General features: G+C 47.3%; 1 protein-coding gene across 8 annotated transcripts in view; it reads right to left on the bottom strand.

Annotated features, from left to right (window-relative positions):
- Positions 1-21,375, bottom strand: part of CARS2 (cysteinyl-tRNA synthetase 2, mitochondrial) — a 62,490-nt gene extending 41,115 nt beyond the window's left edge. The window contains exons 1-4 of one of the 8 annotated variants that reach the window (XM_025182910.2): positions 20,651-20,729; positions 20,272-20,322; positions 16,335-16,399; positions 4,973-5,090 (exon numbers count right to left, since the gene is read on the bottom strand). In XM_025182910.2, coding sequence (XP_025038695.2) covers positions 4,973-5,026 — 54 coding nt within the window. In that variant the 5' untranslated portion in view covers positions 5,027-5,090; positions 16,335-16,399; positions 20,272-20,322; positions 20,651-20,729. Of the gene's footprint in view, positions 1-4,972; positions 5,091-6,350; positions 6,370-16,334; positions 16,400-20,271; positions 20,323-20,650; positions 21,071-21,318 lie in introns of those variants that run through there. The other 7 variants (XM_075918552.1, XM_075918553.1, XM_075918569.1 and 4 more) reach the window with 7 other exon arrangements.
- Between the last annotated feature and the right edge of the window lie 3,533 nt (positions 21,376-24,908).

Genomic DNA, 24,908 nt, shown 5'->3' with positions numbered 1-24,908 from the left:
AATCAGGTTAAAAATCTAGAGAGTAGAAGGAATTAACAGTAATTTCAGTAAAACTCCATTAGTCCAGCATCCAATGCTCCAGGACTCCTGATGGTCCGGCACCATCAGGAACCCGGATGTGCTGAGGCAGCCGGACAGGCTTCCCCTATTCAGCTGCTGCTGAAACTGACCAGCAGCTGAATCGGGGAAGCCGGGAGCAGAGCAGCTGGGGTGCTGCTGGGTTGGTCCCGCAGCGCCAAAGGACGGCGCTGCAGGACCAACCCGGCAGCACTCCAGCCTCTCTGCCCCAGGCGTCCCCAAGAGCAGCTGTGGTGCTGCCAGGTTGGTCCCGCAGCCCCGAGGGGCAGCGCTACGGGACCAACTGGGCAGTACCCCAGCTGCTCTGTCCCAGGCGTCCCCAAGAGCAGCTGGAGTGCTGCTGGGTTGGTGCTGTAGCGCTCCCCCTCGGCGCTGCGGGACCAACCCGGCAGCACCCCAGCTGCTCTATTGCAGGCATCCCCGATTCAGCTGCTGCTGAAACTGACCAGCAGCAACTGAATCAGGGACGCCTGGGGCAGAGCCGGACTATCGTAAGTGGGGGCTATGAGGGGTCTGGGGTGGCATCCCCTCCCACCCCACTCCAGACCTCTCATAGCCCCCCCTTCTGATAGTCCGGCATATCCGATAATCCAGCACCCACTGGGTCCTAAAGGTGCTGGATTATCGGAAGTTTACTGTAACAGCATGAGAGTATAAGGAACAAATCTTTCCAGACAAAACAAATGGTTTTTTGGACTGAGTTATAAAGTGGAGGAGAATGAAATTATGTCATATATCTAGAATTCGGTAAAGCGTCTGACACAGCATCAAGAAATCTTACTTCAAAAGTAGGTAGACTTCCTTTGGATATGGACTAAAAACTGGCTGAAGGTCTAAAAACAAATAATAATGAGTAATGCCCACTGAAAAAGAAATAGGGATCCTACAGAGTGAAACAAAAGGTTTGGTGCTTGATAAGTCTTATTAAAAAAGACATTTAGTGAGTTAGAAGAATTAGGGGAAATTGAAATAGATGAAAAAAGGCCTGTTAGGTCATTTAATACATCCTCCTGCTAATGCAGATATGCCCATATGATGTGTTATCCAGAAATGCTTTATCCTCATTGGCAGGGCTTGACAAATAATGTAATCTACTCGCCTATGGCGAGTAGATTACGATCCGGAAGAGCCAGCGCAGAATGCAGAACAGCGCAAAAGCGCGCGGCTGGCGAGCAGGACTCGCCACCGCTTGACGAGCCCTACTCATTGGAACAAAGAGCAAGCTAAATCACATCTGAAGACCATGTTCACAGAAATGTTATGAAGATACCAAAGAAAAAAGAAAAAACACAAAAGGTACCCAGAAAAGTTATAAATGTGAGATCAAAGCATCATATTCTGGGTTTCTCAGGGCACTGTTTGACCAAGAGATGTTCCGGGAGCTGTACCAAACCAATGAAGAGAACTAATAGAGAAAGGCACATGCTAAGCAATCTAGAAGAACCGTGGTGCCCACAAACTGTTAAATTGAGGTTTGGTTCTGTAAATACATAGCTAGGATTTATATTTACAATAATTTGTGCGCCTTCTACTACCTATGCTATTGTTACCACATCTCTTCTAAAGACTTTCCCACCCAATATTACGACAAACCTACAGTCCTAATCAGGGTTTGTTACTGACTGTTACTAACATAGTGGTTTTCAAACTACCGGTCACAACCCAGTCCTGGGTCATGGAATGTCAGGCACTGGGCCTCATTGCTGCAGGAGGATCACGTGACCAGTGGGCATGCTTAGGCAGCTACCTGCCTGTCAGGGCACTGAACACTATGCTGCGCCCCAGAAGTGGCTGGCAACAAGTTCGACTCCTAGGTGGGGCACAGGAGTGGGAGGAGAGATGAGCACACAGCTCTGCACACTGCCCCTGCCCTGAGCACTAGCTCTGCACTCCCATTGGCTGGAAACCTGCTGCTGGCTGCTTCTGGGGCACAGCATGGTCTGCGGTGCCAGGAGAGGCAGGAAGCCTGACTTAGGGTGTGTCTAGACTACCGAGTTTTGTTGACAAAAGTGGACTTTTGTCGACAAAACTATACCAGCGTCTACACTACCGCTGAGTTCTGTCGACATAACGTCGACAGAACTCAGCAGTTTTGTCGACGCTGGTATACCTCATTTTACGAGGCATAACACCTTCTGTCGACAGAGTTCTGTCGACAGAAGGTGTTATTGCCTGTAGGGTTGCGTCCAGACTACGGGGTTCTGTCGACAAAGCAGCTTGCTTTGTCGACAGAACTCAATGTGTCTGGACGCTCTTTGTCGACGGAAGTTTTGTCGACAGATACTGTCGACAAAACTTCCGTCGACAAAACCCGGTAGTCTAGACGTACCCTTAGTATCCTCCGCGGCACTGCTGACTGGGGGCTGCTCAAGAGGAGCCCCTCTTGCCTCAGCCCTGACTCTTCCCCCTGCCAAAGCTGGAGCCCCCTCCTAAACCCAAAAGCTCTCATCCTCTGCCCCACCCTGGAGCCCACACTCTAGTCAAATTATACTAGGTCATGGGCATCCACAGTCTTCTTCAACTGGGTCATGAGAAAGAAAGTTTGAAAGCCACTGACTGCTCTAACACCTCCTTCTCTAAATACCCATAAAATGGTGAGGTGACTTCAGTGTGCCTCTATTCTAGTAACTGTAAACGCACCCCTGAAAGTACAACTTACGGTCACAGGACTTGGTAAATATAAAATAAAAGTATCAGGTTCATTTAACATAGCAGTCAGAGCTTTTGTAAACAAAACTACTTCCCAGCACAGACGTTAGTTTTGACCAAAGAATGGAGCAAATAAACTAGGGATGTTAAATTGTGGTTAATCAGGCAATGGAGGAGTCGATGGAACTGCCTTTGACTAGTCGATTAGTCAATAAGGCAGGGAGGGGGTGCTCACTACCCCCACTGCAACTCTGCAGTTTAAATGTAGTAGGTGCCAGGCACCCAGCAGCCCGGCTCCTACCACATTTAAACTGTAAAGCCAACAGGATTAAGCAGTCCGAGCTCACGCTGTGCCCAAGAGCTAACCCCACTGTGGCTCTGCCTTTTAAATGTAGTAAGAGCCCACCGGGCTGCCTCCTTTAAAAGGCAGCGCCACAACAGCCCAGAGCCAGCGTGAACCGGGACTGCTAAATCCTGGCTTAAGCCAGCCCTGGGAGTTAGCCCCAAAAGGCAGAGGTGCAGCAGGTTTAGCTCCCAGGGCCACCTCTGCCTCCCAAACCACAGAGGTAGTGCTGGGAGGAACCGGCTTTTAAGCTGGCTCCTGCTTCCCCCACCCCCTTGCTGCCTCTGACACACATGCTTATCAGGTAGTCAACTTCTCCCTTACATCCCTGAAATGAACCAGATTCAGAACACATTAAATCAACTTTCTCTGCAAAGAAATCACAATGATGCTCATATGAAAAAGGAGAGAGATGCACACACATTTTAAATGTAGGTCATATTTTAAAGCACTGGCCTGCAACCATCAAAAATATTCCTAAGGGAAAGAAGAAGAATGAGTAAAAATGTATTTTACCAGAAACATAACAAAGCCAATATGAGAACTCTCTGCTTTTACTGTGACTAATAGTTAAATAAATGGATCTTTTTCCATGTAATCACTACATGTTAATTTTTTACTAACTATCACAATAGATCTCTTTAGGAAAAGAGCATGCAGCCTGCAGCCGAGATCAATTGTGACAGATATCTTGTTCAAGAAGGCAGAAGTCACCAAGTTTTAAAAACCCCCAAACACAATTTAAATGTTTCAAAAATAATTAGCATTCACAACTTAGCTGTGCATTATTAACATTTTGTGATCTGATAAGGATTGTATCAAGCAGAAAAAAAGAGGTAGAATGATTATTCACTAAGCTCCGATGGTAAAACTGATTAGCATCCTACTGAGAAGAGTTTACAGTCAAAGCTTTTGATTTAGCCAACAGCTATCAGACACCATTGAAAACTTTGGTAAAGTTATTAACTAACATTATTCTTGCCCTCTAGGACCCCACTGCTGTAAACATATCCTTAACATTAACCTTGTAAGTAGTCCCATGATTTCAGGGCTTAGGAAACCATCAAGAAAGGTAGTACATACAACTAATGAACCCTTGGCTAGTTCTAGGAAAGGTTCTAACAATATAAAAACGTGGTATTAGTCAACCAAAAGCCCATGAGAGCCCTTTCGGTCCATATCACTATACAACTTGCTCCTTCCCTGCAAACTCCTGAGCAGTACTGAGCCTCTGCAATTTGATTTGATGGACTCTCCATGATTATTTACAAAACAACCATCTTCCTTAATGACCAATTTCAAAGTTAATAGCAACAATTTACATAATTTCTGTACAACAGTAGCTACTGTGGACAGCTTTCCTAAGTTAATTCTTCTCCATCCTAAGGGAAAAATATGAAGACAACTCCTTAGCTCCAATGAGAGCCCCAATGACTTTTCACTTTTCCTAACAACCTTATTTTGTAAAAACAGTCTGGCTACCTGCATGCACCAGCTCCCAGGAGCTTCCACTTTACCCCCACCACCACGCTGCATGGGGAAGTGGAAGGAGACAGGTGCTTCGGTGGGAACCAGTACACCCGGGGAACCAGCTGTAGCGGAGGCAGCAGAACAGGGGAGGGTTGTCAGGTGAGAGCTGGTGCATGCAGGAAGCTGGCTTTTAAGCCACCTCATCAAGCATACCGGCTCCCTCAGAACCACCTGCTGAGGTACACCTCCTCATGCACAGAGCTACATATGCCTGTTCTGCCAGATTCCCAGCCCCGACTAGCCCATGAGATGAGAGACCAGGAAACAATTAGCCAGTGATTTTAAAAAGTAACAAAACTCAAGTTGTTGACCAAGACTATACTGTACATTAAGCACTGTAAGTTTTTGTCCAAGTAAACATCATATATTTACCTCATTGGCTCTTTTAATTATTTTGTCATCTATGTCTGTAATCCCCATCACCATGACTACTTCGTTTCCAAAAACCTTAGTTATTATTCTTCGAATAATATCAAATCTAACATAGGAACTGCAAAAGAAAAATAAAGAGCTTTTAAATGTGTATTATTGGTAATAAAACTAAAATTAATGAATGAAAACCACCCATATAGAAGCTCTGAATGATCTAATAGTGAAAGAGAGAGAGAGAGAGAGAGAGTGAGAGAGAACAAAGATAGTCTAGAGTAGTGTTTTCCAAATGGTGCTCCGCGGAACCCCGAGGTCCCGCAAAGCAAATGTAAGGGTTCCGCGAGAAATTGGAACCCCCCCCAGCACAAAAAGACAGACTCCTTCCCCCCTCCCCCCCCACGGCTGGTAAGGGTTCTGAGAGAACTCGGAACGCCTTTCCCCCCCATTAAAGAGACAGCCCTGGTTGGTTGTTTTTTTTTCTGCTAGACAAATTTTCCTGGCTGGGATTCCTCAAAATTCTTAAAGGCTTCCATGGCCAAATAAATAAATAAATAAATAAATAAAAAATTGGGAAACACTAGTCTAGAGACAGAGACAGACAAACATATACAAAATGCTACTCCAGAACTAGTTACATTCTGCAAAGAACTTATGCCATCACAGCTGAACTGGTCTACCCTCTTCTGGCACTAGTGACACATTACATCAAATGTTTGATGTGTTTCTTTGCACACATCTCTTTAAAATGATATAGTGAAGTGAGATTACATCTAAATGTTAACCAAAAGGTTTACTACTAAAATGAACATCACACTAATACCCCATACTCAGCTTCTAAAATCTCTTTTATACCTCACTCATATTCTGAAACAATCGGTTACTATAGTACGGAATTAAACAAAGACCTAAATCGATACAAATATATTCCAATTAGAGTTGTGAGGGATTGGCTAAATAAGTACTAATCTCAGTTACACCACTATATAAACAAAACTGTATGCTACAACATCACAAGTCTTTATGGATACCAGGCAACAGTTTTCTCAAATGTTTGAGAAGGAACTTATTTAAGTTATTCACGGACTTTAGCACAAGTACATTTTTTTAATAAAATCCATGAGTTTAAATGTAACCTGTAAGCTTAAATGTTTCCATGAAGCCATTTGCTACTGTAAGAATCTCAGGTCACACTTCCAAAGACATTTATTTGGACTCTGTTAAGGGCAGCTATTGCAGAAAGGCTAAGCAACAACAGCAGCAGCATCTGAGGAAAAGGCACAGACCTGAAAAGTGAAAAGCACCTACAGCCGCTCCCCCCCTCCCCGCTCCCCACCCCCTGCCCCCTGCCCCGACTTCAAAGGCAGCTGTGGGCATTCACTACCTCACAGGACTGGGTCCAGAAGGATATTCACAAATCTAAATTATCCATGTCATTTAGCATGCAGAACAAACTGTAGAGTTGTGCTTACTATGCCTGTAAAAACAAATAAGGCTCAAGTTAACTTTGCAGATGACTTTGCACCTTTCACTTAGCTGCATGCATCTGCTGGTGATAACATAATGCCTTCCCAAAAATTCTTAGCCCACATCATAGATCACAAATATCATAACTGAAGTACCCACAGAGAAAACTATTGTTACTTGCTTAAATTATGCCATTCTAAAGCATGTTGTTGGAAAAGCAGCCTACATGACTAAGAAACAGATCACCTTAATGAATCCCTGAATAATTCTAGGTAAAGGTCTAATAATCTAAAAACACTGCAGTATTAGACAACCAAAATCTGTCAGAGCCCTCTCACTCCATTTGACTATTAGTAAAAGAATCATCATCAATGTCAAAAAGCTTATAACTAAATGCACTAATGCTGTGGTTGCCTTTGTAATACGTGCTGGCCCACACATGAATGTTGCATTGTCCTCTGCCATACACGGCTATTCTGTTTTTAAAAGAAACAGCATGTTGAATTATACAGAAACCTTGGAAGTTCAGAGAGCAGGGTTCTTTAAGTCTTCAATAGCAACACGCTGACCAGAAGAAACCAGAGAAAGGGAACCCGGCTGTTGGTTTTATTATTGCTAGGAATCACCCAGCTGAGAAGCTAGATCCTAACTGAGCTGCAGCCCTTCCATCAGTGAACAGATACCATTTCAGAATCAACTGTTGAAATTCAAGGTTACATTTTGACCCATTAACAGGAATTCTTTTAATTGGGGGCACACACTCTGTACAAACGAGCACAGAACCCTGGTTCTGAAACCTGGTTCTATCGCACAGCAAATAAGAGAGTCATTTGTAGGGAGAGAAGAGAGGGGTTTAAAACAAAAACATAAACCCTCATTTCCAGTATTAATTCATTTATGTAGCTGAGCCATTACTTTCTTTGTTAGTTGTGTCGGTCAAGAAACAGAATAAATAAAAGTTTGTTTAAAAAAGTCAAGTAATAAAATGGCATCCTAACTAATTAAATAATTTTCATTAAAAAAGTTAAAAATAGAACTAAGGATCACATTTTAACAGAGCAATAGCGTCAGCAGCATTTCCCTCATGCCGTTACACATGGGGGGCCCGTCACATACCCCTCATATTTTCTAATCAATTGCCCGGCACATGAAACTCCTTCAGCAGCCAAGGACTTGACCAGCAGCTGCCAAAGCATGGGCCCAGAGCAGAACCAATCTACAAACAGAACCAACTATAGAGGGAAACTAAGAGAATCCTGCCATCCTACTCAAATTAACACTTTTGTTACATTTAACCAAGAAAGGCAATTGGGCAATATGAAGGCGTAAGGAAGTCAATGTGAACAAGTGCAGAATTATGCACACTGGAAAGAAGCATTTGAATTACTCATACATGTTAGTGAATTTTAAATGAACCCTTAATAGCTCAGAAAATGCCACGAGTATCATTGGGGCCAGTTCAATGAAAGCCTCTGCTCAACGTACAGTTGCAGTCAATAAAACAAGCACTACGTGAAGATGCACAAGGAATGGGATCGAGATTGTAATGCAAGCTATATACATTAGGCCTGGGCAAAATCTAGCCTGACAGGCCACTGGATCTAGCCCGCAGATGCTGCAGGAAGCCCCAGGCAGGCTCCCCACTTGCCTCACCCCATCTGCAAACCACTCAAACATGGCTACTGGGTGGTTTCTTCTTAAAACCTATGAGCCGAGAGGGGAGGAGGGAAGGCCTCAGGTGCTGCTCCTGCCCCCAGCACAATCCAATTGGCCGGTTTCTGGCCAGAAACTGGCCAATGGGAGCTGCCTGTTTGAATAACAGGCAGCCATGAAGCACCACGCCCTCCTCCCGTCTGGGGCTCATAGTTGTTCACAGAGCACATGGTTGTAGCCTGCGCAAAGGTGGGGCAGGCAGGGAAGCTGCTTTAGAAACTGTTGGGCTGCTGGCTGGTAAGTGTCCTGGGCAGAGCCTACCTCTGGCACTCCAGCCCCTTCCTCCCCTAACCCTCTGCCACCTACTCCACATACCCAAATCCTCTGCCCCGCTCCTGCACCTATATCCCCCCGGCACCCTAATCTCCTGCCTCAGACCACAGACCTCTGCTGCCCTATCTCACAACCCAAACCCCTGCACCTCAATCCCCCTAAACCCCTTCCTGTACCTCAATTCCCTGCCCTAGGTCACAATCCAACCACCTGCACACACCAGTCCAGTGCCCCAGGTTACAACTGCCTCCTTCACCCAAACTCCCTCCCAGACCCCACATTCTCTCCTACACCTCAATCCCTTACCCCAAGCCCCCAGACTCCCTTGCATCTTCTCCATTAATAACATGAAAGAGCGCAGCCCTTAACCACTTTCCAAATTCTTGAAGTGGCCCATCAAAAATTATTGCCCACCCTTGATATAAATCAATGATGCACCGATACCTTTAATGCTGTGTTCAGTTTTAATGCTGTGTTCAGTTTTAATTAAACTATATAGAACAAAAGAGAGAGAGAGATGGAAGATGATTAGAGGCATGGTGAAATTTCCATATAAGGAAAAAGTGAAAGACAGGAGCTGCTTAGCTCGGAAAGGGGGCAAAAAGAAGTATATGAAAAAGAGAATAATACAGAGAAAGTAAGTGAGGAACTCCTACATACTCCTCCTTGCAAAGGGCAGGGGAGGGGGGAAAGAGAGCTAGAAATCAGAAGAGAGAGGGGAAAAAAAAGGAGTCCAAAGCAAGGGAAATTCCCTTAATTTCTATAGCTGGATGAACTGTAGACCGCTCTCTTCATCATCTCTGAATAGAGAAAAGAGAAGAGCCACAGGGGAAGTACATACACAGATCCAGAGGTGTCTCCCTCCCTCCCGAGTTCCTAACTGGGGATACAAAGTATTGGTTCCTGTTATTGTAGCCCACAGAATTTGTGCATTAGTTGTGCAGTAAATCAGTTGTGCATTGTTTTAACAGTCCATTAATATTAAACATTCTATTCCTGTTCAGTTTCCAGTAGAAAGCCTATTTAGTGCAAAAAGGAGATCTGGCTAGTTCTATATTTGGGCAATTATTATTTCAAAACCTGCATTTCTACAGAGAGATACACAACACAAATAGTATCATTCTTCTTTCACCCTTCCCAACTAAACATTGAGAGAAATGGAACATAAGGGGTTCAGAAAAAAGTGCACACTCCAAGTTAGTGAAGCAGCACAACTTAAGACAACTTATTTACAATACTAAGCGGCATTTGACATTCATGCTGCTACCCATGACAGCCTTTCTCCAAGACAAAGCAAAATGCAATATACACTTCATTTTAAGCAATGGTGCTGGAACACTTTTTTACCAGGGGGTGGGGAGGCGGAGGGTGCTGAATGCAAAATCCATGTATTTGGGTTGTTACTACTTCAAGCCAGCATATGGAGAAGAAGCCCCAGCACATCTATTTCCAGCACTTATGATTTTAAATACCATACGTGTGAACCTGAGAGCCGCTGAGCTCTTGCAACCTCCATTATATTCTGAGATCTGCAGGAGTTCAGCAGACCTAGATTTTAGCAGAGCTAGTATCATTCTGTCTTTAACATGGTTAAAGTTATTTCTGCCATTCCTGCACAACAGACTATTATTGCTTGGATTGATCTCTTAGAAACCTGAAAGCGAGATGTGTTCACTCTCTCACAGAAATGCCCTACTGAATGTGACCATACCAGGATTCGGCAAACTTTTCAAACTAAAGAGCCAAACTACCTTAACATTCAGAACAAATGGTCAACAAAGAGCCAGTATAACAGGAGTGGGGGATCATTTTTTCAGGCCAGGGGCCTTTGACCCACAGAAAAAAATCATTCAGGCCAAGGGCAGCAGGGGCTGGCAAGCTAGCACGGACTCCCTAATGCTGGGGGGGATGAGCCCTGAGGGCCAGATTTAGGCAAACCAGGGACCACCTCTGGCCCCTGGGCCTTACGTTTCCCACCCCTGCAGTATAAGAATGCTCATTTGCATGACTGAAAATATACAACTTATTATTGACAATTGACATGATGATAAATAATAGCACCATCATGAAACATTATACAGGCAGTCCCCGGGTTACGTACAAGATAGGGACCGTAGGTTTGTTCTTAAGTTGAATTTGTATGTAAGTCGGAACTGGCGTACAGATTCAGCCGCTATTGAAACTGACCAGCAGCGACTGAATCGGACACGCCTGGGCCAGAGCAGCTGAGGTGCTGCTGGGTTGCAGCGCCGCTCCTCGGCGCTACTGGACCAACCCAGCAGTACCCCAGCTGCTCTGCCCCAGGTGTTACCAAGTCAGCCGCTGCTGAAACTGACCAGTGGCTGACTACAGGAAGCCCGAGGCAGAGATCACTTTCAACAGCGGCTGAATCTGGACGCCTGGGACAGAGCAGCTAGGGCGCTGGCGTGTAGGTCCCCGCAGCGCCGCACCTCGGCATGGTGGGGACCAACCCGGCAGCACCCCAGCTGCTCTACCCCAGACGTCGGCGAGAAAAGCCTGGTCTGCTGCGGGGGGGAGGGGGGCGCGCAGCTAGTGCGCGCCCCCCCCCTCCCCCCCAGCAGACCAGGGAGACGCGGGAGATGGGGGCTGGACTATGAAGCCTGCCCCAGGATTGGGACCAGGGACAGGACACTGCGGCCAGATGGGGGGTGGGCCCCAATTGAGGCCTTACTGGCCAGGCTTTATTTGAAATGAAGTAAAATATTATGTCCAACACAAAAAGTTTCAACCCTGTCTTTATGGCAGGGGTAGGGAACCTTTTTTGGGTTGGGGGGGGCCACAGACCCACAGAAAAATCAGTTAGGGACCACACAAGTGAAAAGCAAAACACAACCCCTCCAAAAGCACCCAACCCTCACTGATGTGGCCCCCAAATGGAACACCTCACTCCTCTGGCGCTCCAGCCCCATGGTGGGGGAAGAGGCAGAAAGGACTGATGTTCAAAGCCTCTGGACAAATTAACTCTTCTGGGGTTCCAGAGTTAGTGGATTTCGTGGGGCCCCCCTAGGCCCTGGGGTGGGGCCAAAAATGAGGGGTTCAGTGTGTGAGACAGGGCTGCCAGTGAGTGGGATAGGGATATGGCCAGAAGGTGGGGGTGCAGGAGGGAGTGAGGATGCAAGATCTGGATGGAAGGTAGGGTGGAGGAGCAGGCTGGGAGTAAGATGTCTGATCATGGGAGAGGGAACAAGAGCAAGGGAGGGTGCAGAGTCTAGCCCAGAGTGAGGGTGCAGGAGTGGGCTCGGGGTAGAGTGTCTGACCGGAGGGAGGGTGCAGGAGCAAGGACGAGTGGAGGAGCAGGCAGGGGTGGATAGGGTGTCTGGCTAGGGGGAAGGTGCAAGAGAAGAGTGGGGGTAGGGCGTGTAGCCAAAAGGGAAGGGTGCAGAAGCAGGCTGGGAGCAGGACGACTGGCCAGGGGAGAGAGTGCATGAACAGGGTGGGGGGTAGGTGTCTGGCCAGGGGGAAGGGTGCAGAAGCAGGCTGGGGGCGTGGGGTCTTGGTGGAGAGGATGAGTAAGAGGAGTGGAGTACAGGGTCTGGGCATGAAAGTGTGGGGGGCACTTGCTTTTGCGCCCCACGCCATACCCAGCACTATGTCCCAGGCATGGCCTCTCGCTGCTCTCATTGGCTGGATTCTGGCCAATGGGTGTAGTGGGGAAAGCCACCAGGCATCGTCTCCATGCGCTGCTGTTCCCCCAACCGGGGGAGGGATAAGGGAAGCAGCAGCACATGGATCCACTTCTTCCCACAAGCAGGATCCGGCTACGAGGCTCGGGACTTCACCCCCACCCCAGCAGGAAGCCAGCACTGGAGCTCTAATCTTGCGGGGGACCACAAAGCTGGAGCACCAGCGTGGGCTCCCTGCTGCGGGCGGAGCGAGGGGGTTGAGCTCAAGCAGCAAAAGAACTCTATTTGGCTCCCTACTGGGACATATTTGGCTTGGGAGCCATAGGTTGCCAACCCCTGGACCATACAATAACCACAACTAATGGAAATAATACCACTCCGAAACTGAAACTAGTTGTCTGGGAAATTTAAGATAATTTTCACAGTTCCTACCCTACTGCTTGGGGAATTCTGCAACCAAAAGTTAAAAATTCTGCATATTTTATTTGTTAAAAAAGCAGAATGCTAGAAGATTAACTCAGGTCCTTCAGAGCAAAGAGCTGCAGGTGGGGGGACGGGTGTGCAGCAGTCAGGGCAGGAACCTAGAGATGGGGGGTGCAGGAGTCAGGGCAGCGGGTTAGGAGATGTGAGGGGGCTGAGGGCAGTGGGTGGAGGTACAGGAATAAGGAAGGGGGTGAGAGGCTCAGGGGAGGCAGGTGTTGGGGGCTCAGGGTATGAGGGGTGCAGTATTTAGGGCAGAGGAGGCCTCAGGTAGGGAGTTGGGAGGTTGGGGGGGCAGGGACTTATTGGGGCTGCCCATGGTGGTGAGGGTGGCACTACTCCAATAGCCGCTCTTCCCAGAGGGCCAGGGCTGTGCTGGCTGCTCCCCAGCTGGAGGCTCCTTGCGGGGGAAGCGGAAGGACTACCTAGCTCCCATGGCAGCCCAATAGGGGGGCAGGAGAAGGGGAGGCCAGGGCTGTGATGCCTGGCCCTGATGGCTGGGTGGCCGCTTCTCAGGGGAGGGGAGTTGGGGAGAGGCGCCACCTGGACTGGTGGCCGGCAATATGGACAGCCCCTGCTGACCATTCTTTTCCTGGTGTGGCCGCCCCCCTGTGGCCATGCTAGTATAATTGTCCCCCACTTTCGCTGTCACCAGTGGCCATTGCAGAGTACACCTGTCCCTCCTGTCAGAACCCTCCCTTTCCATGGTATGGAAAACAACCATATTCCAGACACATCCCATTTTCCTAGCACAACCAAGGAAGCTGCAAACCCAATTTGGTGGTCTTAGATCTTACCATTTAAGAGGAATTCTTGAACAAACAGACCCACAGATGGACAGAAAGACGCATAAACTTTCATATATAATTACGCTGGTTTTGATTATTTTGGTGACCTATTTAAAATACGGTACGATGGATGGAGAATAGGATGGGGGAGCATTGGAGAAAGTCCTTAACCTCCTCTAATAGTAATGTAGATAATATTGACCATTTACTTCCAGGTATTAGTCAAATATATGCAGCCATATGCTCAGGGTTATATCTGACGTAACTGAAGAGCAAGGGAGGGCTGGGGACTCAAACTCACAATGTATACGGACTACTGGCCATTTCCAGAAAGGTCATTAGCAAACAGTTCATGGACCATATTTTGATGGGAATTTTTTTTCGGTCCAAAAATTTAGACCAGTTCTAAATCACTAAATACCATGAGCAGGGTTCGACAAATGCACTCGCCCACGGCGAGTAGATTTTTCCAGCTGGCGAGTGCAGGGGCGGACTGGCCCAGTGGGCTGCTGTGATGGGCTGACTGAAGCCCACACTATGGGCGGCACGGCCCCATCCGATCCACCGGCCGGCGGAGGAGCACAGCGCCACTGGGAAGGGGGAAGTGCGGTGATTCTTCCCACCAGGCTGCCTGTGTGCAGCTCCGGCGCAAGGAGGCGGGGCAGGACACCAGGACACTGGCGTGACCCGACCCCACTGATTTTAAAGGGTCACGGCAGCTCGTCTCTGGCCGCGTGTCCCCGGGAGCTGGCTGCGGCGTGCGGCACAGCCAGGGCCCACCCCACCGGCTCCAGTCCTGCCACGGCCCCAGCCCCTCTTTGTCTCTGCGCCACCCGTTCCCCACGCCTCCCCTACACCCCCTGCTCTCCCTCTTACCTGCGATCCTTTGGCTCTGCGTTGCCCTTACACCCCGCACCCTGCTCCCCCGATCCCTGCCCCCCCAGTTCTGTGCTGCCCGTTCCCTGCACTGCCCCTAGACCCCGATCCCTCTGCCCCTCCCGTTCCCCACGTCCCATTCCCCGTGCCTCCACCGCACCCTGCTACCACTGATCCCTGCGTCCCTCTGGCTCTGTGCCTCACGTTCCCTGCGCCACCCTTGTACCCCACCACTGTTCCCTCCACCCCTCTGGCTCTGTGCTGTCCCTGCACCCTGGTCCCGCTGTGGGTCGGGAGTGAAGGGTGCTTGCCCATAGGGAGGGGCTGGACAGGGCAGGGAATAGGCTGCTGTGACCCAGCAGGGAGTGAAAGGGGGAGTTCACTTGAAGCGCCTTTGCCTTTATGGAAAAAAATAAATGAAAATGCTATTTGCTATTTATAGGGCTAAAATGTGGGACAAAAAAGAAAAACAAAAAAAAAACATTGCAAAATGCAAACATGTGTAAAAGACAACAAGGGGGAGGGGGGAGAATGTTTTGCTTGGGGCAGCAAAAAACCTAGAGCTGTCCCCTGGGGAGGGGAAGGGGCTGGGCTGGGGGGAGGGAAGGGAAGAGGAGGGGAGGGGAAAAATATGGGGAAGGGGCTTGTGCTGAGGGGAGGAGGTCAGGAGAAGAAGAAGAAGAAAGGGGAAGGCACCAAGGGACAGGGATGTAGGAGACACAAATGCCAGGGGGCCAAGTGCGGACAATGAGGAAAAGGGCAGGAGGGGAGGTGTCAGTGGGAGGGAGACAGGGTGATGCTGGGAGAGGAGAGGGTAAGGGCACTGTGGGCTAGAGGGGGAGGGGGAGGTGCTCGGAGAAGGCTTGAAAGAAGGGGTGGGCATGAGGAAGGCGGGGATGGAGCAAGGCATGTGTAAGGGCACAGAGGCATGAGGGAAACGGGGGCAGAGGATGGTGAGGGGGTGGGTATCAGGGAAAAAGAGAGCAAAGGGGGCAGGGAAAGTCAGGGAAGAGGGAAGCACCAGGAGGGTGCAGGTGCCAAGGAATTCTGGGGGTGAAGCAGAAGGGCAGACACCTGCAGGGGAGGGACCAGCACCAGAGGGGGGAGGCAGGGCAGGTGTGTAGAGGGAGATTTTAGGAGAGGGGATGAGGAGGGGCAGCTCACATGATCAGAGTGGGGCTACTGGAGGAGTGGGCACAGGGCGGAGTGAAGGGCTGGCGGAAGGGGGCAGGTCTCAGGAAGGCTGAGGGCAGTGAGAAGGGCAGGAGTCAGGACAGCAGAGGGTGAGGTGTTGGGGGGGCAGTAGGCATCAGGGGAGCTGATGGAGCAAGGGGAGGAGACATGGCAGCAGAGAGAGAAAAGATAGAGGTTTATAAGATATTTATTAATAACCTGGGTGATATTTATTAACAACTTATTAGTAATTATTGTTCTTATTCTTATTAGGAATTTATGCCATAAAAAAAACACTTTTTGTGGGGGAGGGTGGCGAGTCCCTTTTTTGTCTGGTGAGTAGGGTTTTCCATAATTTGTCGACACCTGACCATGAGCATGTATACACTGTCCTTTTGTCCTTTACAAATAAGGCTTCTTTATACCACTCTTGCAATGTAAAGAAAATTTTTAAAAAAATGAACCTTAAAGTTGTTATACCCATTTTATACTCCTGGGAGAATTCGCTACAGGATATAAACTCCTGTTTAATTGATTAACCAATTAAACATATTGTTTAACCAGGAGAGGCCTACAGCCCTTTTCCACAGCAAGCCCCAGTGGGGCTGAAGGAGCCCCCTGCCCCACAGCATGCAGGGAGCTGCTCCAGCCCCCACCAATAAACCTTAACTGATTCATCAGTTAACCAGTTACACATTTAAATCCCTAGAATTCAATAAGAACAATGGGAACAATTCACTAAGTAGGCCGGCTGCTACATTCTGCTCTGCCTGAAGGGACAAAGCCTCCCCCACACCTAAACCCTAAGAAACACCCCCAAACCCTGCCCCTCCAAGCCAAGCATGCTGAAAGCAGAGTATGTATCTGTCTGTCTCACAGACCTGCATGACTGCCCAGTCCCTCTGCCCTAGTGATTTTTCATCTCTACCCGCTGCTCTGAGCGCCCAAACTGACCTGTCTGCACAGCTGTGGAGTGACTCATGACTGCTCTTGTGGCTTCCCCATCAGAAGTAGTTTTTCTGTGGGGAAGCAAAGAAATCTGTGAGGGTCATGAATTCTGTGCATGTGCAGGGATGCAAAATGCCCCCAGGAATACTGCCCAAACTTATTTTTCTCTTGTGGTACAGATGAAAGCAAAACTTTCAGGATAGTAGGAGTTTGTCTACTTGACAACTGTAGGATTGGCAACTCAACCCAGAGGACATTAGAATCTCCCTCGCAGATAATCTAACAGTTATCAAATGCCTTAAGTGAAATACTTCCTTTCCAATTGCCCTCTACTCTTCTATCCTTCATACACTAAGGGTACGTCTAGACTACCGCGTTTTGTCGACGGAAGTTTTGTCGACAGATACTGTCGACAAAACTTCCGTCGACAAAGAGCGTCCAGACACATTGAGTTCTGTCGACAAAGCAAGCTGCTTTGTCGACAGAACTCCGTAGTCTGGACGTAATGTTACAGGCAATAACACCTTCTGTCGACAGAGTTCTGTCGACAGAAGGTGTTATGCCTCGTAAAATGAGGTATACCAGCGTCGACAAAACTACTTTTGTCGACAAAACTAGGTATTCTAGACACACCCAAACTGGTTTGTTACTAGAACACAAAAACACAAACATTTTTATGGGGAGGAAAAATAAGTCACGTAGGCTTTTCAAACAATTAATAAAAAAAAGATTTCTGAGCCCCTACCAACCTTAAAAATGTTCCCTTACCAGGTTAACCATCTGTCCTACTTTTCAAAGTGCTGACACAAAGTAACCAAGTCAAATGAAAGGAAAAATCATTCTTGCAGCCTAAATTTGTATGTAATGTGGTCAAAAGAGCTGCTTATACAGCTCTAACAGTCTTTTTACTTGTCTGCACCACCGGAGTTTAAGCAAGCATGTACGTCACACAGTTTATTAAAGTTAATATTTCATAAACAATTGGCACAATTACTCATTTAAAAAAAATCCAAATTGCACACAGCATATCAGCCACCCTTCTTTCAAAATCTTTTAACTGAGCGATATTGAACTTTCTAGCAAACTAATATCTTATGTATAATGGTCACATGCTGCAAATATCACCCAGTTTCTTTATACAGTAAACACTATCAAGTGACAGCTTTACAATCAGCTCTGCTATGGAGAAGGTTAGAGCTGGAAGTAACCTCCAGAGATCATGGAGTTCAGCCCTATGCACAGAGAGGATCAAGAAAATCATTCTAGACAATGCCTGAAAGGTGTTTGTCCAACTTCTTCTTAAAAACCTCAAGTGACAAGAAGTCCACGACCTCCTGTGGAAGCCTAGTCCAGCACTTAACTACCTTTAAAATTACAAATGTTTTCTTAATCTCTAACTTGAATCTCCCTGGCCACAGATTAAGACTACTTCTGGCTCTACCGTCAGTGGATAACAACAGATCGCAATCCTCTTTAAAGACGTTCACATCCTCCCTCAGTTTTCTTTTCTCAAGATGAAAGATGCTCAGTTTTTTAACATTTTCTCATGGGCCAAGTTTTTCAAACCTTTTATCATTTTTGTTGATTTCCTCTATACTGTCTCCATTTTCCCTACATCTATCCTAAAGTATGGCACCCAGAATTGGACACAGTATTCCAGGTGAGTCCTTACCAGTGCCAAGAACAGCATGCCAGATACTTCCTGTGTCTTACATGTGACTCTCCCAAAAACACACCACAGAATATTAATCTCCCTCACAACTGCATCATATTTTGATTCATAGTCAATTTCTGATTTTCTATAATCCCAAGATACTTTTCAGCAGCACTACCTACCGCCAGCCAGCTATTCCCCATTGTGCAGATGTGCATTTGATATTTCCTAAGGCCTTGTCTACACTAGAAAATTAAGTTGGTTTGACTAGCTAGGCCAGTGGTGTGAAAAATCCACAACACTGAACAGCATAGTTAAGCTGACCTAACCTCCCATGTAGACAGCACTGGATCAATGGAAGAATTCTTCACATAGCTAATCCACTTCCCCGAGAGGCAGTAGCAAGGTTATGTCGATGGGAGAACGCCTCTTGTTGGCATAAGAAGTGTCTACACAGAAGTGATGTAATTGTGCCACTAAAGCATTTTAAGTGTAGACCAGCCCTTGGTGTAGTACTTTGCACTTGCTCTTACTGAATTTCACTGGGTGGATTTCAGACCAATTCTCTAATTTATCAAGGTCACATGGAATTTTAATCCCATAGCATGTAATCAGCATTTCCTATCCTAATAGGAAACTCCCAGAGGAAGAACATAGCAATTGAACAGGATGAGATAGCCTTTTATATCCCTGCTTGTAAACTAACCAGTTAATCAGTAAGCATTGTCCTTACCTGCTAACTGGTTAACTGGCAGCCCAGCCCAGCCAAAGCAGCCCCCCCCCCCCCCCCCCCCCACACACACACACACACACAGAGGGCCAGTCTGGAGGAGCTGCTTGTCAGCTGCAGGATCCCAGTCCTCCGTAGTTAACCAGTTAAACAATATGTTTAAACAGTATGTTTAACTGGTTAACTTTTTAAATGGGGATTTACATCCTACTCTCACGCAGCTCCCCTCAGTCAAAATCAGCCATTTGTTTCATTGCTGAATGGCTTTCAGCAGGAAATAATTGCATGAGGCTAGCTTTCAGTTTCAATTTATGGTAAGATGCAACAGCTTTCTTAAGTGAAGAGCAGCAGCTTGTCCTTTGAACAGCAATTTAATTTTTTTATCCACCACAGGTTTTTGGTTTTCCTTAGCCTCTGGACACCAGGGCAATGTCGACACTGCCCCTTCTTGCGCAAGAAAAACCCTCTTGCGCAATGCCGCTACACTGATTATTTTCAGGAATAAGGGCATTGCGCAAGAGGGTTTTTCTTGCGCAAGAAGGGGCAGTGTAGATGCTCCTTCTGGCGCAAGAGCCTCTTCTGCAAAAATGGCGGCTCATTAGGTATGCAAATGAGGCTCAGTGATATTACATGCTTGGCCTCATTTGCATATTTCTCACAGAAGAAGCCATGAGTGTAGACATAGCTTAGGGCTAGGTCTAGGCTGGCATGATTTTTCGCAAATGCTTTTAACGGAAAAGTTTTCCGTTAAAAGCATTTGTGGAAAAGAGCATCTAGATTGGCACGGATGCTTTTCCGCAAAAACACTTTTTGCAGAAAAGAGTCCGTGCTAATCTAGACGCGGTTTTGCGCAAGAAAGCTCTGATCGCCATTTTCGCGATCGGGGATTTTTTGTGCAAAACAATACCACGTTATCTACACTGGCCCTCTTGCGCAAAAGCATTTGCGCAAGAGGGCTTTTGCCTGAACGGGAGCAGCATAGCATTTCCGCAAGAAGCACTGATTTCAGACAGTAGGAAGTCAGTGTTCTTGCGGAAGTGGCCAGTGTAGACAGCTGGCAAGTTTTTCTGCAAAAGCACTTGCTTTTGCGGAAAAACTTGCCAGTCTAGACGCAGACTAGGGGTATATCTACATTGCAATTAAGATGGGGTTCTTGAACAATGGTGTAGATATTTAGACTCTTGCTGTTGCCTGGGTTCATAGGTGACTGGTACCTGCAAGGAGTGGGGTTGCAGAGAGTGCCACATAGAGGAACAAGTGGGGAGCACCAGGAGGCACCCCATTTAGCAATTAAGATGTTTGCAGGAGATACGGAGGGATGGCGCACCTCCCAAGTACTATAAATCAGGGGAAGGATTCCCGGACTCCAGCCCAAACTTGAACTTATTCTTTGCAATTAAACAACCCATAACATGAGCACCACAAGCCCAAGTCAGTGACACAGACCAGCTGCAGGTGTTTAACTGCAGTGTACACATACCCTAGGTTTCTTCCAACCCTACCTGACATAATAAAATATCAATGCACAGTCTTCCTCCTTTCATTTTGAAACAACTCACCAAGCATGCCCAAGGTGCGCATGATCGTATACTGTTGGCCCACAGCTATACCTGTGAACAAAGTGAAGATCTAGTGAAGAACAAATAATTAGGTAATCAAAAGCTGTTTGCCATATTACCTGCTGATATGAACTACTAAAATCAGATACATTAACCAAACATCCCACAATATGCTGATTAGCTGGGCAGCCTGGATCCCTTTGCAATCCGTGTAAAAGAAGTAAAACACTGACAGAAACACCCCCCCCCCCACACACACACACACACCATCCCAGCATGATTTGAGGGGGCCGCAGAGTGGACCCTGAACATATTTACTGTACAGGTTAACATGTTTTGCATTGGGCTGGCCACTGATTAATGCTATTTAAATCGCTACCAGGTCGCCACTCCTGCCTTGGCCAGTATTAGGGGTTCTTTGCTTCTGCTCAGGCTGTTGTAGGTCTGGATCCCGGTATCCCGGCCTGTGGGTTTGATCCACCTCCCCGCGGCTCCAGAGCAGCAGCAGCGCGGCGGGGAGGCCCGGCTCAGCCCGGCCGCCGCACCAGTCCCTCGGCGGGCTGCCCCGGGTAGCGTGCCCCGCTCGGCGCAGGGCAGGCGGCGGGAGGCAGCGGCCAGCCGGGCTTGCAGCATGGCAGCAGGCTCCGGCTCCCCGCCCCGCGAGCTGGGGCGTCTCGCTGGAGGCGGAGCTGCGGGCGCTGCACAGCCCGCGCCGGGTGTAGCTACAACAGGCGGGCGGCGACAGGGAGGGCGCGGTGTAGCTACAGCCCGAGCGGCAGGAAGAGGAGGGGCCTGGGCCTCCTGTCCCAGCGCCGCCTCCGGCCCCAGGCGGCCTCGGGAGAGCGAGGCGGGGACTCCGCCCGGCCGCCCAGCGCGGGCTCCGCGAAGGCTTGGCTGCAGCGCCTGCTGAGCACTTCTCCCTCGGGCCTCGCAGGGCTTTCTCCGTGCAGGGGCCAGGCCTGCTGGGACACAGGGAGGGTATCACATCTGCCCTTGCTCTAATTCCATTAACGTTGCTGCCCGCACTTCCCGCTGTGATCTGCTCACCTACTTAAAAGTTAAGCAGGTGACTAAAAACTTTGCAGGATACGAGTTTAAAATGTAGTTAGCTAACAAAGGAAGGTAATCTGCTTATGTGGCCCCCTTTACTTATAGCGCCTCCTAGTCAATCATGTGATTAGCCTTGCAATACCCCTGTGGGGCAAGCTCATGCTCTTACCCCCATTTTATGGTTGGGGAAACTCAAAAAGGGGCACAGATAAAATTAAGCAATTTACTCAATGTCACACAAGAAATCTGAAACAAAATACAGGACTATGTAGCACTTTAAAGACTAACAAGATGGTTTATTAGATGATGAGCTTTCGTGGGCCAGACCCACTTCCTCAGTGGAAGAAAATAGTCACAACCATATATACCACTTCCACTATTTGATCTGAGGAAGTGGGTCTGGCCCACGAAAGCTCATCATCTAATAAACCATCTTGTTAGTCTTTAAACTGCTACATAGTCCTGTATTTTGTTTCAGCTACACCAGACTAACACGGCTACATTTCTATCACAAGAAATCTCTGAGAGCAGAAAATTAAACTGGGGGTCTCCTAGCTCTCCAAGTAGCACTCCAAGCAATGGACTATCCTTTCTCTTAGAGTGGAGATGCTTTTATTTTCTTAAGATTAATAAAGCACTTTCAAATTATTTGACTAAAATATCTAAATCCAAAGTATTACAATAGCTTTTTTTTTTGTCAATTTGTAGGGTTGAATCTAAACAGTTGCAAACCCTTGTATAAACCCTCCAATTGCATTAAACTTGGTTTATTTCATCTTAGTTTAAGTAGATTATGAACAGGTTTTAAAATTTTATTTTGGTTTAGTTTGAAGTGAAATAAGAGTGTTCATAAAGCCTTTGGCACCAGTTTAAGTAAATTACCTTAAAATAGCCTTGTGAGTTCAACTGACCTAGCTGTAAACAAAGGCAAGCCCAATACCTTATACCAACTCTTTTTTGATGAGCTTTAGGTCTGTCTAAGAAAAATGGGCCATATTTATCCTTAGAGTAACTCAGTAGAACTCACTGCACTATGGTACAAATGTAGTTATACGAGGATGAATTTGTCTTGTATCTATTTAGCACAGGATAGGGACAAAGGCTCAGATCCACAGAGAGGTTTAGCTGTTGTGATGCCGAGCCTTCAAATAGAAAATCACAGGGACATCATTGCTGTCCACAAAGTCTGAGCCTAAGCTCCTATACAATGAATGAGGAGAGATGGGTATGGGTCTGGCCCACGAAAGCTCATCATCTAATAAACCATCTTGTTAGTCTTTAAAGTGCTACATTGTCCTGCATTTTGCTTCAAAAATCCACAAAAGCCAGCATGCTAGGCTGAGAACCACCAAAGCTGGGAAGTGCTGACAAAAATGGTGTGCCATAAACCCTGCCCCTCTCTTGGTGGTAGGCACTACACCCTAGGTTGCAGATAAGTGCTTCTTTCTGCTGGATAGCCACACCTGAGAGCCTGTTCTTGGAGTCACACCGCTTAGTCACCAAAGTCATCATTTGTGAGATAGAGATAGGAATCTGCCTCATTTCACACAAAAGAGCCAGAAAAAGAGAGAGCCAGCATGTAGACCAGTAATTGACACACTTAGCTGAAATGGGGTAAAACCAAACTCAATTCCCCCCACTCTGCTACAAGGGAGAAAAGATTTGAATAAGCATCTCCTATTGCTCAGGTGACTACTCTACCCACAGAGCTTTGGGACGGTCCATTGTATGGGCTCCATCAATCTTTTCTGTTGAAGCTGTATATTTAAATAGTATATTAGAGTTATTTGGCCAGAGGACAAGCAAACAATCAGGACAATTAAAGATCCTTCCAAGTCAGATACTTTTTCCAAAGTCTTCCTAGGCCAGTGGTCTCCAGCCTTTTTAAGCACAAGATCACTTTTTGAATTTAAGTGCAATCCAAGATCTACCTCAAACCCAAATACCCTTGCCCCACCTCCTTTGTGCCCCTTCTCCAAGGCCCTGCCCCTGCTCACTCCATCCTCCCTCTCTAGCCCTTCCTCCCTCACTTTCACCAGGCTGGGGCAGAGAGTTGGGGTGCAGGTTCTGGTCTTGGATTAGGGGATGTGGAGTGTGAGAGGGTCTCTGAGCTGCTTTTGGGGTAGGCAGTTGAGGTGCAAGAGGGGGTTCTAGGTGCAGGCTCTGGGAGGACGTTTGGATGCAGGGGTGGTTGGGGTAGGGGCTTGAGGTGCAGGAGGGGGTTCATGACTGGGGTAGGAGTTTGAGATGTGGGCTCCAGCTGGGCACTGCTTACCTCAGGTGGCTCCTGGAAGGTGGTGCCATGGGGCTAAGGCAGGCTCACCCCTACCTTGGCCCTGGGCTACTCCCAAAAGCAGCCAGCAAACTCCCTCCCAAGTCCTGTTGTGTCCCCCTCTCTGCTCTGTGAAGAAAGAACACAGAGTGGGAGAGGGGGCACCTTGACATCAGCAACCTTCCTCTCCCTTCCCTGCCCTGCCCTGCCCAGCAAATAGGAGGCTCCCTGGGGTGGGGGTGGGGGTGGGGGAGTTCCAAGGGAAAGGGCAGGAGATGCACAGCAGTGGGAGCTGAAGTGCTGGTATCTGATAGCCTCATTGCCAAACCAGTTAGGATCACCTATCAGAGGCTCCAAGATCTACCAGTGGATCCCGATCTACTGGTTGGTGACCACTGTCCTAGGCTATTCCCTTGTATCAAATTTGCTTTCTTACGTCATAATAAGCAAAACCCACAATTCTAAATCAATTTTTAAATGTTTTTGGACTTTTTTATAGCTATCTGTTTGTTGATCTTCCTCCTTTAGCAGCACAATGAGAAACTAAAGTGGTGACTATGTTGTTTGGAGTGCCCCGATCGCTGTTAGGTTTGTTGCCTCATCAAGGACCTGAAGTGAACCTTTATGGATTCCCTTTAAAGCTATAAAGGCTAAGTCTAGATAAGTATTCTAGGATCTATTATGATTATTTCATTCAAATCTTTTGTGTGAAATCTTTCTTCATCAAAACTGTCTATATCTGGGTGTCATTTAGATTTACAGAGAGTAAGATATCAGGGCCCATGCATTCTTCCCGCAGTTATTTTTCCCTAATGTGTTGTCATTTTCCATAATATTTAGCTCTAGCAATTTCTAATTTCTGATTGAGGAAGAAACCTCACCTATGCATATTTCGCTGTTTTGAGTCTTGTTGGGATGAAATCAAAGATCCTGTCCAATAACCTGTATTGAACATATGCTTTATATATTTTTGTGAAGCTTCCCAGGCCCATTACTTCCATTTCCATTTTGAGTGATTTCTGTTGTCTGATATCTTTGATACCTGTATAATTCCACACACACCCTGATAGAAAAGTTGTCAATAATCTGTGATCTTCTTTGTTTTGTACAGTACCAATGAGGTGCTCCTCCTTCTCCTCCTCCATCACCATAATCATAATCATACACACAAATAGCAACAGGTATGCTCATTAAAAATAAAAGGTCCTGCTAAAACAAGTCACCCCATTGCACATGGTTCTCCCTAATGGGAAAGGATGAGAGAGTAAATACATGACAGATGACAGTCATGTCATTTAATGCACAATTGGAAGGC

This window comes from Pelodiscus sinensis, chromosome 1 (assembly GCF_049634645.1).
Source record: "Pelodiscus sinensis isolate JC-2024 chromosome 1, ASM4963464v1, whole genome shotgun sequence".
NCBI classification, from domain to species: domain Eukaryota; kingdom Metazoa; phylum Chordata; order Testudines; family Trionychidae; genus Pelodiscus; species Pelodiscus sinensis.
This window is presented reverse-complemented; position numbering and strand designations above follow the sequence as displayed.